Here is a 13,995-nt window from a genome sequence, read left to right on the forward strand (position 1 = left end):
CACTATTTTGGACTAATTTCAACTCCCAACCAAACACAAAAATACTCTAATCCGACCGTAACTCTGAACTTAATCCTATCTCTGCAATAACTAGTTTTTTCTTAACTCCGAACCAAACGGTAGTAGCATTAGTGGCATAAAGTCTATGGGTCATTCAGGGACGGTTTGGTTGCATCTAATTATTACTAAATTACAGTAAATTTTATGCATATTCAATTACTAGTTGAGCATACGTGCAACTGCACGTAATAATTATTTTAATTTATTTTAAATCAATAAAGATTTGTAAATCATATTTATTCAAAAATTTAGAATAAAATATTTTCTAAATTTATATGTTACATTTTATTAGAAAATATCTACAATATCAATTTTAAATTTTAATATAAAATAGATGAATAGATTGATATCAAAAAAATCAAAATTTTAATTTAATTTATAATTTAAACTCAAATTTAAATTTTAATGTAAAATAAATGGATAGAAGTGCTACTTTTTAACAGATTGAACATAAATTTGTATATCATATTAATTCAAAAATATGATTTACAAATTTATCAACCAATCTATCTTTTAAATTATTTTCATTGTAATATATAGATACTCCCAAAATTTTAAATTTTAAATTAATTTTATATTTTGAATTGAAATATAGATTTACAGTAGATATTTTAGCAAAAATTTGAATTAGCATGATTTTTTTTTATTTTAGAGATAAAAAAAATAAATAAAATTTTAATTAAAATATAGATTCACAGTAAATATCTTTCGGTTGGCAAAAATTTGGATAAGTGTATTTTTTTTCTATTTTAGAGATAAACAGAAATTAAAAGTTTGTTTCATTACGTTATTTATTTTACGTAAGGAAAGAGGAAATAATATTTTTTCTCGCCAAAAAATGGGTCTATCGACATGGCAACCAAATTTAAAATACGTGCTTTTATATATATATATATATACCCTAGGGGGCCACATCATCTTAACCGCACATTCCTTAATCCAAGGGCTAAACTTACCAGCACCAATGACTTGGTACTTTTAAAAGCATAGAAGCTCAATTATATTATATATATATATATTATTATATATATTATATATATATATATATATATATATATATATATATATATATATATATATATTTCAAATTTCGGTCTGTCGACAGACCTATTTTTGATGGGACTTAGAAAAAAAAATGATTTCTGTTTCCTTACGTAAAATAAATAACAGAATTAAGCAAAATTTTAATTGCTCTTTATTTCTACAACAAAAAATAATTTATTCTTATCCAAATTTTGCCAACCGAAAAATATCTATTAGAATCTATATTTTAATTTAAAATTTAGTTAATTTTTTTTATCTCTATCTATAATATATATCTAATATCTATCATATATATAATCACGTATTTCAAATTTTGATCTATCAATAAATCCAAGCGGAAAAAAAAAATGATTTTCTTTCCTTATATAAAATAATAACGTTATGAAACAACCTTTAATTTCTCTTTATCTCTAAACTAAAAAAAAATACACTTATCCAAATTTTTGCAACCGAAAAATATCTATATGAATCTATATTTTAATTCAAAATTTGTTTAATATCTTTTTATCTCTAATAGAAAAAAAATTATGTTTATCCAAAATTCTTGTCACAATATTTATTGTAAATATATATTTCAATTCAAAATATAAAATTAATTTTAAATTTTAAATTTTGGGACTATCAACATATTATGAAAGAAATAACCTAAAAAATAGATTAGTTGCTAAATTTATAAATTATTTTTTTTGAATTAATATGATGTACAAATTTATATTAATTTGTAAACAATTATACAATTAGTTAAAAATATTTGAAATAAAAATTAATGTTATAATCAATTTGTTTAAAAAAGCACTTCTGTCCATCTATTTTACATTAAAATTTAAATTTGAGTTTAAATTATGAATTAAATTAAATTTTCAATTTTTGATATCAAATTTATCCATTTATATTACATTAAAATTTTAATTTGAGTTTAAATAAAAATTAAATTAAATTTTTAATTTTTGATATCAAAATGAAATTAATTATATAATGGATCAAAATTAAATTTTAAATTTTGAAATAATTAAATTTATTAGAAATAAATATATATATATATATATAATATATATATATATATTTAATGTATATAAAAAAAGAACATATTGTAGATATTTTCTAATATAACATATAAATTTGCAAAATATTTATTTTAAATTTTTGAATAAATATGATTTGTAATTTTTTATTGATTTAAAATATATTAAAATAATTGTTACGTACATTTGTACGTACACTCAAATTTATTTAGTGCAAATGCACGTAACAATTATTTAATTTATTTTAAATCAATAAAAATTTGCAAATCGTATTTATTAAAAAATTTAAAATAAAATATTTTATAAATTTATATGTTATATTTTATTAGAAAATATCTACAATATCAAATTTAAATTTTAATATAAAATATATGGATAGATTTGATATCAAAAATAAAAAATTTAATTTAATTCACGATTTAAACTCAAATTTAAATTTAATGTAAAATAAATGGATAGAAGTGCTTTTTTTAACAGATTGATCATAACCGTTCATTTTTATTTTAATATTTTTAACCAATTGAACATACTTGTTCGTAAAATTGAAATTATAGATAAGTATAAATATTTTTTTTTAACAAATTAGTCATAATCGTTCGTTCTTATTTGAGATAATTTTTTACAAATTGATCATAATTGTACATCATATTAATTCAAAAATATGATTTACAAATTTATCAACCAATCTATCTTTTAAATTATTTTCATTGTAATATATTGATAGTTCCAAAATTTTAAATTTTAAATTAATTTTAAAATTTGAATTGAAATATAAATTTACAGTAGATATTCTGGCAAAAATTTGGATAAGCATGATTTTTGTTTTTCCATTTTAGAGATAAAAAAATTAAATAAAATTTTAATTAAAATATAGATTCACAGTAAATATCTTTCGGTTGGCAAAAATTTGGATAACTATATTTTTTTTCTATTTTAGAGATAAACAGAAATTAAAAGTTTGTTTCATTACATTATTTATTTTACGTAAGGAAAGAGGAAACAATATTTTTTTCCCGCCAAAAAATGGATCTGTCGACAGACCCAAATTTGAAATACGTGCTTTGATATATATACTAGTTGAATGTACGTACAAATGCACGTAACAATTATTATAATTTATTTCAAATCAATATAAATTTGTACATTATATATATCCAAAATTTTACAATAAAAATTATATTTATAAATTAATGTGTTATATTTTATTAGAAAATATTTATAATATCCTACCGTGTTCTTTTATTTATATACATCGAACATTTTTATATACTTTTTGATTTTTGATGAATCAAATTTAAATATGTGTTTTAAACTAAAAGCATCAAAATTTAATTNTTAATTAAATGTTTTATACGAGAGGAATATATCGGGAGATGCGCCGATGAAATGGACGGCTCTGATGGGGGGTGGTTTTGAGGTGGGGCCCACGTGGCTGTGTGTGGGGCCAGTGGGACCAGAGGCACACTGAACCAACTGTGAAGGTGCTGACGTAAGACGGTGTGGGGCCGCTGAGAGAGATAGGTAAATATGCACTGAGACCCCTCGATTATGATATAATATTTAGTCGCCCCTCAACTTTATACCAAAAATTTCTGCAAATTTAATAATTTCGTTAGTTATTAGATATTAATCATGCTAATTTTATTTTATTAAAAAGTGATTAAAATTCTGAATTTGGCAAAATTTCTGACGAATTTAATAAGATTTCAAATTTATTTTATTAGAAATTAATTATTTATTTGCGGACAAAATTAATTGAACGTTTCAAAATTAACAAAGTTACCGATAAGTTTGGCCAGATTATTAATTTGATTGGATAAAATTATTCAAGTGAAAAAGATAAAATTAGGTGAAAATAATATAATTTTGAATTAGCTATTCAATCTTTTAAAATTTTAATTTCACTATTTATATTTAAATTTATTTAATTTGAGTTAATCAACGGTATTTTGACTTTAAAATTTAAGCTAAACTTATAAAAATTATATAAAATATATTAACTATATTTATAAAAAAATTATTCAAATTTTAAAATTTAAATATTATTGATGGATTCAAATCAAATGAATTTAAAAAAAAGTAAATTTTAATTTTTAAAATAAATTAGATAATCCGATTTAAAATGTTCCTATTGTGTACATTTTTACCAATTAAAACTCCTATTAAGTCAAAAAAAACAAAGTTGAGCGGCAAAGGTCGAAATATCTACGGTTCAGGAGGCTTCGGTACATTTTTAACGTATGCAGAAGTGCAATGATTTGACTGTATCTGTACACGAGGCAGATCGGACGGTCAGCGTTGTCGGCGCTGAAAAGTGTGAGGCGATACATGGAAAGGTAGGTGGGGTGGCGTGGAATGGACGGCTCAAGATGGATTGATGAAGAGCTCAGCGGGATTTGAGGGGTCGGTGGGGGCCCCGGTTTTTGTCGTGTAGTGTGTATGAGCCTATGAGGTGGCTTGGACTCGTTTATATATATATATATATATATATATATATATATATATATAGAGAGAGAGAGAGAGAGAGAGTAGGGCTAGAATACTTGTAAAAGTATCATGGGGGTGATACTTGTGTATTTTTAGTCTTTGGATGGAGAGATGTGAGGTTGAGATGATGGTGGTAGGTGGTGATAGGTGGTGGTAGGTGGAATAGTGTTTAATTCAAGGGCCATTAATAATCAAAAAGTAGATCCAATGGCTTAAAACCTAATAGCACCATGATGGTGATACTTGTAAAAGTATATATAGAGTTGAGCTACTCAACTCTATATATACTTTTACAAGTATCATAGCTCAACTCTATATATACTTTTACAAGTATCACCATCATGGTGCTATTAGGTTTTAAGCCATTGGATCTACTTTTTGATTATTAATGGCCCTTGAATTAAACACTATTCCACCTACCACCACCTATCACCACCTACCACCATCATCTCAACCTCACATCTCTCCATCCAAAGACTAAAAATACACAAGTATCACCCCCATGATACTTTTACAAGTATTCTAGCCCTACTCTCTCTCTCTCTCTCTCTCTATATATATATATATATATATATATATATATATATATATAAACGAGTCCAAGCCACCTCATAGGCTCATACACACTACACGACAAAAACCGGGGCCCCCACCGACCCCTCAAATCCCGCTGAGCTCTTCATCAATCCATCTTGAGCCGTCCATTCCACGCCACCCCACCTACCTTTCCATGTATCGCCTCACACTTTTCAGCGCCGACAACGCTGACCGTCCGATCTGCCTCGTGTACAGATACAGTCAAATCATTGCACTTCTGCATACGTTAAAAATGTACCGAAGCCTCCTGAACCGTAGATATTTCGACCTTTGCCGCTCAACTTTGTTTTTTTTGACTTAATAGGAGTTTTAATTGGTAAAAATGTACACAATAGGAACATTTTAAATCGGATTATCTAATTTATTTTAAAAATTAAAATTTACTTTTTTTTAAATTCATTTGATTTGAATCCATCAATAATATTTAAATTTTAAAATTTGAATAATTTTTTTATAAATATAGTTAATATATTTTATATAATTTTTATAAGTTTAGCTTAAATTTTAAAGTCAAAATACCGTTGATTAACTCAAATTAAATAAATTTAAATATAAATAGTGAAATTAAAATTTTAAAAGATTGAATAGCTAATTCAAAATTATATTATTTTCACCTAATTTTATCTTTTTCACTTGAATAATTTTATCCAATCAAATTAATAATCTGGCCAAACTTATCGGTAACTTTGTTAATTTTGAAACGTTCAATTAATTTTGTCCGCAAATAAATAATTAATTTCTAATAAAATAAATTTGAAATCTTATTAAATTCGTCAGAAATTTTGCCAAATTCAGAATTTTAATCACTTTTTAATAAAATAAAATTAGCATGATTAATATCTAATAACTAACGAAATTATTAAATTTGCAGAAATTTTTGGTATAAAGTTGAGGGGCGACTAAATATTATATCATAATCGAGGGGTCTCAGTGCATATTTACCTATCTCTCTCAGCGGCCCCACACCGTCTTACGTCAGCACCTTCACAGTTGGTTCAGTGTGCCTCTGGTCCCACTGGCCCCACACACAGCCACGTGGGCCCCACCTCAAAACCACCCCCCATCAGAGCCGTCCATTTCATCGGCGCATCTCCCGATATATTCCTCTCGTATAAAACATTTAATTAAATAAAAAAATAATCATTTTATATTTCCCGTCGCACCTAATCATTAAAAACTCATGATTCCGTTACTAATGAAAAAAAAAAGAAGAGACGTATATACGCGATGGCACGCGACGAAATTTTGGGGAAAACGGAGGGCTTTTAGTCAAGCTCACCCACCCCTTATCCGCGACCAGATGAAAAGGACACGTGGGGCGCGGGATGACACCCGCGAGGGGAGGATCCAACGGTTTAGATTCGTCGAACCGAACCGCTCGATAAAATCGGGCCGTTGAGAGCTTGAACCTGAGTTAACGCAACTAACCCTGGTTTAAAATATGAAGCGTTGAAGAGAGAGAAATAGAGAATTAGGGCGAAGCGGAAAAGGAGACGGGGAGAGAAGAGAGAGGTGATCTTCATCTTCTTCTTCGTCTTCTCTCTCTTGGCCTTAGATCCTTTCCATAATTTATAATCTCTAATCTATTTAGTAACTTTGCTTTATTTTTGGAATCTGATTTGAATCTGGGGTGATTTTTGTGTATTTTCGCTGATTTTTTGGGGAAATTTTCGATGTGATTTTGGGGATTTCGCCCCAAATTTTGGCTACTGCTATGTTAGGATGTGATCTGAGGTAAAAAAAAAAAAAAAAATTGTGTTTTGTCTTGTACTAATGTTTTTGGAAGATGATCCCCCATGGATTTACCCGTAAAATCGGGAATTTTATGTTGTTTTTGGAGTTTAAATGGTGGGTAGAGAGCAGATCCGGTTTACCTGGTATGAATCTGAAGTAGGAGAGTGATATTAGGTGAAATATCGGAGCTTTATACTTCTCTTTGCTATTTTTAGTAGTTTCTGGGAGAATTTGGCTTCAGATCTGAGATACTTGTCCTCGTCCTCATCCTCCTCCTCATCTTCTTCTTCTAGTTGCGGCTTCAAACCCTAACCCTAACGCTAACCCTAATTCTAGAGGTGAGAGATGAGGTACTTCCCGGAGGAGGTGGTGGAGCACATCTTCGGCTTCCTCACCTCGCACCGCGACCGGAACGCCGTGTCGCTGGTGTGCAAGGCCTGGTACCGCGTGGAGAGGCTGAGCCGCCGCAGCGTGTTCGTCGGGAACTGCTACGCGGTGCGCCCGGAGCGCGTGGCGGCGCGGTTCCCGCGCCTCACGTCGCTCAGGGTGAAGGGGAAGCCGCACTTCGCCGACTTCAACCTCGTCCCGCCCGACTGGGGCGGCAATGCCGCCCCGTGGATCGAGGAAGCTGCCCGCAGCTGCCCGGCCCTCCTCGAGCTCCGGCTCAAGCGGATGGTCGTCACCGACGAGAGCCTCGAGCTCCTCGCCCGATCCTTCCCCAATTTCCAATCCCTGGTTCTCATCAGCTGTGAGGGCTTCAGCACCAACGGCCTCGCCGCAATTGCCACCCATTGCAGGTGACCCAGCTTTCTGCTGACTCAACATTAAATTTTGAGCTCAAAATTTGATTTTTCTTACCCTTTCCTTTGTAAATTTGTGGTGAATTTGTGTTAATTTCTCGAAGCAGAGTGTATTTTATATATCCTCCACTTGTGCAATCCTTAACCCACACATGGAATTCATAAATTAAGAAGATCTCGAAACGCGGCATGTAGTACACTTCACATGTTCTTGATTTGTAGAGACAATCATTTTGGCACCTCTTAGATTGTACTAATTTCATTCGCAATCTACAGAGACAATGTTGGGCCGGAGTTTAAAAATCTTGAGTGTCGCTTGTTTGTTTGTTTGTTTGTTTTTCCTTTCTCTCGAGTAGGCTAATTAGTTGATTTTACTTCATATTCTCTGGATCCTGTCACCGATTAACTCGTTGTACATACGAATCAAACTACGGACTTTCTGTTTGAATGAATCTCACTCATTTTTCTTTTTTCTTTTTTTTGGTTCCTTGTTCTGGTTGTTAGGTATCTTAGGGAGCTGGACTTACAGGAAAATGAGGTGGAGGATCGTGGGCCCCAGTGGCTCAGCTGCTTCCCTGATTCCTGTACTTCTCTAATCTCCCTAAACTTTGCCTGCCTGAAAGGCGAGGTCAACCCTGCCACATTGGAAAGGCTCGTCGCAAGATGCCCTAATCTCCAAACCATAAGGCTCAACCGTTCAGTAACCGTCGAATCTTTGGCCAAGATTGTTGAGCGGGCCCCGCAACTGAGGGATTTGGGGACCGGTTCTTTCGCAGTCGACCTTCGATCTGAAGCATGCCACAAACTGATGAATGCCCTCCGAAAATGCAAATCAATAAGGAGCTTATCAGGGTTCTGGGATGCTCGTTCGCAATGCCGTACTGTTATTTATCCCATTTGTGCGAATCTTACTGGTTTAAATTTAAGCTATGGTCCACTTATCCAGTGCTCTGAGCTCACCTTTCTGATTCGGCATTGCTGGAAGCTTCGGCGCCTTTGGGTGAGATTAGATTTTCTTTAACTCTCGTTTTCTTTCGGTATAAAACATACAGGCATTTTAAAAATGATAGTGCAGTTTATAATGAATATCTGAATCGCAAAGGATAACTTTTGGTACTCAAAATGTAAAAGGTACTAGTATCAATATTTTTGAAGCTTCAGGTGCCCATTATAAGATGTGCTATAGAACTGGCCAGGTCTCTGTGATCTTACCGCCTTTAATATTGGCTTTTCTATGGTTTCCTTGCAAATATTTGAATTCTATTGTAGATTTTGGACAGTATCGGGGACAGAGGCTTGGCGGTCGTGGCTGAAAGCTGTAAGGATCTGCAGGAGCTGAGGGTGTTTCCTGTGGACATTTACGGTGCGGGAAGCCCTTTCGTGACAGAAGAAGGGCTTGTTGCCGTATCTTCAGGTTGCCCCAAATTGCACTCCTTACTGTATTTCTGCCATCAAATGACGAATGCCGCTTTAATAACCATCGCGAAGAACTGCCCTAACTTCACGCGGTTCAGATTATGCATTCTCGACCCAAAAAAGCCTGACCCAATCACTGGCCAACCATTGGACGAAGGCTTTGGGGCAATTGTGCAGTCTTGTAAAAACCTAAGGCGGCTCTCGATGTCGGGCCTTCTCACCGACCAAGTATTCTTGTACATCGGAATGTACGCAGAGCGTCTTGAAATGCTCTCTATTGCATTTGCGGGGGACAGCGATAAGGGAATGGTGTACGTCCTAAACGGATGCAAGAATTTGAGGAAGCTGGAGATTAGGGATTGCCCGTTCGGGGATGGGGCGCTGTTGCAGGACGTGAAAAAGTACGAGACAATGCGATCCCTTTGGATGTCTTCCTGTGATGTAACTCTCGGGGGTTGCAAGTCCTTAGCTCAAAAAATGCCAGGGCTGAACGTAGAGGTTATGCATGAGGACGAAGGTAGTGGGAAGACGCAGGAAAACACTAGCGATCGCGATAAGGTGGAGAAGATGTACGTGTATCGAACACTTGCGGGCCCAAGGGATGATGCACCGGATTTCGTGTGGACCTTATAGAGAGTAAAGATAATATCTTTTGTGTGACCGTGCTGCTCTATTGATTATTTTTATTGCTCTTTAGCGGTAGACTAGTAGGATGATGTTGCTTAAATTGGTATTTAGAAATGTAAGTTAGCTGAGGAGGATGAACCTTAGGGGCGTATTTGTATCTTCTCTTCTCATGTGAAAGACTTGCATTCGTAATCGTCTCACTTGATATTGCTTATTTAGCTTTTGTTTACCACGGATTGTGTTCATCTAAACCTACGTTAGATGTTCTGCTTGATTTGTGTCATTTCATCTCATGTTGTGTCCATTTTTGAGTTACTCTATGTTTGTAACTAGTTGATCTTCGGTTTCTTTGGTCTCTTTCCCTAACTTCATATCATGTCACCTCTTCAGTTCAAGACACAAATTAGGTGGCGCTTCTGTTTCGTCTAAGGGGATTTCAGCATAGAGCCATGACTCTCAGCTCTTGCATTTTTTTTGTTTTGTTCCCTTCTCTCTTTTCTAACATTGCCTGCTCAAAGTGGAGACTCATTGCATCCCCACATTTATGTTGTTTGCTGCTTTCAACTCCCCCTTGTTTCGATTTGCTTCTTCAGATGCTACACCACTTTTTACAGCAGCAGCAGCAGCAGCAGGGCTTTCACATTAACATTTCGACTTCGGCATTTACTGAATCTACCCAATTGAAGCTTCTGTGTACTCATTCATCACCAGCTTTACTCGTCAGCATTCGTTCGACAAGGTGCGTGAGGAATATAACAGCTTTTACCGAGATTTGTTTTTGCACTTCACAAAGATCTCTTTTGCTTATGGTGACAGTTCTTTTAACCTTTTCTTCTCTTTTGGCTACTGTGTAGCTTAAACTAGTAAGCTCTGCGAGTCATAAGTGAAGCCTCAAAGAAAGCCATGTACGTACATGTACTTATCTTCATGTTCAAAAGACTAAAAAGATTAGAAAAGGCTTATAGATAAGTATATGTTAAGATTTTTACAGTGGTGTCCATGGTGTTTCCATTGTAAGTTTAAGGTAAAATATTTAGCAAAAGAAATGTTTTGTTAGAAGCAGCGCTCCTCCAACAAGCAGCAGCAGCAGAGACCAGCTATGCTGAGCATAGACCTCACGAGATTTAGAGTTAGCCATTCATTAAATTAAATTATCAATCAACTTAGACAAAAAGAGAAAAAAAAAAAAAAACAAAAGTAACAATCAAATATGGTGGCAACAAAAAGTGAATTCAATTTTTCCTCTTTTTGAAAGCTAAGAACTCGTTTGATATCCTGTTTAAATAAACCTGTTTAGAAAAGCAAAGTAATTGAGAGGTATAATAAAAGGATACATGAATATCGCATAAGTTATTATCGGATAATCTATTTCAAAAAAGGAAAGCAACAAAATTAAGAGAAAGGAAAACACAAACATTAACAACAAGAACACAAACATTAACAACAAAAGTAATTGTTAAGGTGCTCCTTTAGAGGTGTCGGATTGTTTCGTTGGCGCTAATCATTAATCCCGAAAGCTCGAGCTGGTAGAAAAATATAATTATTCATTTAAAGCGTATAGATAAAATGCCAACGGATCTCGATTTGTGACTCAGGTCCAACCCGACCTCTTACCACAGTACAGCATACTAGTCCCTTTTTATTTTTCAGATTTTATTATTTGAAAAATAAAAATTATGAAAAACGTGCTTTTCATACAAACTTTTTTTCTAGAGAATAATTAGTTTGCCATGAATTTTCGAGAAATCAAACACTTCCTTAGTAATGCCATTTTTAAAAAAGCTATATCTGGACATCCTGAATGGTTTTTTTTAAAATTTTTTTTAACGAGAGAATTAAAATACGAAAATAAAGCTTTTACTTAATTTTAAAACTCGAAACTTCAGTAGAAGCTTCAATTCTTTTTTCTATTATTATTTTACCAGGCGTTTTATTAAAATTTATTATTATGAAAAGTAAAAACAGAAGCTAAGCCGATCAGATCCTTGAAACAAACAGATACATGCAGAGAAAGAATGAGTAAGAAGAGATTGAGGGGTTAGGACTCGTGCCTTGTGGAGGGTAGGAATCAGGAGAGGATTGAGTGTAACTCATTAATTCTTTAATTTTGTTGATGCTTTTTGAGGAGAAAGTGAGAGAGAGCAGTGGTGGTGGTGGTGAAGGAACACCAGTTTTCTATATATCATGTTAAGTTCGTGACTCGTGAGTGAGAGAGAGAGAGAGAGAGAGTGAGAGAGAGAAGATGGTGTTTTGTAGCAACATTTTAGTCGGTTATGCTCCATAAATATTTTGTATGTACACTCTCTTATCTTTCTTTTTCTTTTGGGAAAACTTCAAATACCTCCCCTGTGGTTTTTTACTTTTTCATTTTAGTACCCTGTGGTTTGAAATGTATCAAGTTAGTACCCTGTGGTTTCACTTTTTTTCACTTTAGTACCCTGTGGTTTCTCACTTTATCACTTTAGTACCCTATGGTTTTACATTTTATCACTTTAGTACCCTATGGTTTATATAAATCACAGGGTACTAACTTGAAAAAAAAAAAAACACAGGGTACTAAAGTGATAAAATGCAAAACCACAGGGTACTAACTTGATACATTTTAAACCACATGGTACTAAAGTGATAAATTGAGAAAAAACTACAGAGACTGATTTGATACATTTTAAACCACAGGGTACTAAAGTGAAAAAAAGTGAAACCATAGGGGAGATTTTTGAAGTTTGCCCTTTTCTTTTTGTCTTTGAGTAATAATTAATTATGTACTCTCTTCTTAGTTATAGGCTAAATTATAGAAAATCCTCTTATCAAATCTTAATTTTTCACTTTTCTGTTCTGTCGTTTAAAAATCTACACTTTGCCCCCCTATAAAATGAAAAATATTCACTTCATTCCCTACCGTTAGTGATCCGTTAAGATTCCTTTTATAAAATATTATTATATATTTTTTTATGCCAAAAATATTCTCAGTCTTTTTTTTTGTTGCCAAAAATAGTGAGCGGCAAAATGGTCATTTTGTCATTACTATTTACATCGTACCTCTTGTGATCATTTTTTATTTTACAATAGGATAAAGTGTAGATTTTTAAATGATATGGAGAAAAATAAAAAATCAAGTTTTAACAGAAAGATTTTATGTAATTTTGCCTTATTTTTATTTTGCATTTTGACTCTATAATTCTATTGTGTTACTTAGATTGTCAGATAATTTATGATAACTTATTCAGTATAAAAGTATTTTAAGATAATTAAAAAGTATGAGTTTAACTTTTATTTTCTAAAAGATCCTGACATTCAAATGTATATTTCTCTTATAGGATGAAAGATTTTGTTTTGAATAAAATTATTTAAAAGCCGAATATACAATCTATTTTAAATATTTTGACCATTGCTAGCTTGGCCACTTAAGGATGTTTGTTTTACAAAAAATGGAGAAGAGTGGAGCGATTTTTACCGTAATGTTTATTTCTGTTGTCGGTTCATCGTAACTTCGTCTTCCGTTAAAATTCATAACTTCGCCTTTCGTTAAAATTCAAACTTTCTAAAATAGTGTAATTAAAATAATAAAATATTCATTCTTTCCTCATATCTTAAGCTTTTATTTTATTTCTACCAAAGAACCGTAAAACTAGAACAACTCTAATTTTCCAGCTATATAAATAAAAAAAAAATTTATCTGAATTTTAATTCATTTGCGTATTTATTTCAATCAAAACAAAACAAACAAACTGACCCTGAATGAAACTCTAGTTTCTCAAGAACTGGGCTGTTTTGAACATGTTCTTGTATCCTCATTCCTTGTTTTAACTTCTAATCCACCAATTAAACTCTCTTTGCAAAAAATGAAATAATAATAATAATAATAATAATAAATGCATTAATCAGCTCAAGCCATATAAAGCTACAATGCCAGCACATCATCTGGAAACTTCTTATTTGACATGTGTTGTGCGAATCCTACGGCTACGATTCAATCATGCTGAAGCATCATTATCCGTTTATTTGCAGAAAAATGTAGTAGCTCGTGGAAGCTTCTGGACAAGAAGTCAAANTTAATTCATTAAAAATTTAGACCTAATGAGAAAAAGAGGTCTATTTTTATAAAAATATAAATTTAATAAATTTTTTCATGCAAATTGGTCTATAAAATATATATATATATATATATATATATATATATATATATATATATATATATATAATATATC

General features: G+C 32.3%; 1 protein-coding gene across 1 annotated transcript; it reads left to right on the plus strand.

Annotated features, from left to right (window-relative positions):
• LOC109722968 (transport inhibitor response 1-like protein Os04g0395600) lies at positions 6,599–10,038 on the plus strand. The gene is made up of 4 exons (XM_020251143.1): positions 6,599–6,722; positions 7,281–7,741; positions 8,249–8,744; positions 9,014–10,038. Exons 2-4 carry the CDS (start codon positions 7,290–7,292, stop codon positions 9,791–9,793), a joined length of 1,728 nt encoding a protein of 575 aa, XP_020106732.1. The 5' UTR covers positions 6,599–6,722; positions 7,281–7,289; the 3' UTR covers positions 9,794–10,038.

Source organism: Ananas comosus, linkage group 17 (genome assembly GCF_001540865.1).
Source record: "Ananas comosus cultivar F153 linkage group 17, ASM154086v1, whole genome shotgun sequence".
NCBI lineage: Eukaryota > Viridiplantae > Streptophyta > Magnoliopsida > Poales > Bromeliaceae > Ananas > Ananas comosus.

Bases quoted from the DNA above. Each gene is read 5' to 3' on its own strand.
- LOC109722968 (XM_020251143.1), top strand. From the start codon at position 7,290: ATGAGGTACTTCCCGGAGGAGGTGGTGGAGCACATCTTCGGCTTCCTC. The intron at 7,742-8,248 runs GTGACCCAGCTT...TCTGGTTGTTAG, and splicing joins GCAATTGCCACCCATTGCAG to GTATCTTAGGGAGCTGGACT. The intron at 8,745-9,013 runs GTGAGATTAGAT...ATTCTATTGTAG, and splicing joins GGAAGCTTCGGCGCCTTTGG to ATTTTGGACAGTATCGGGGA.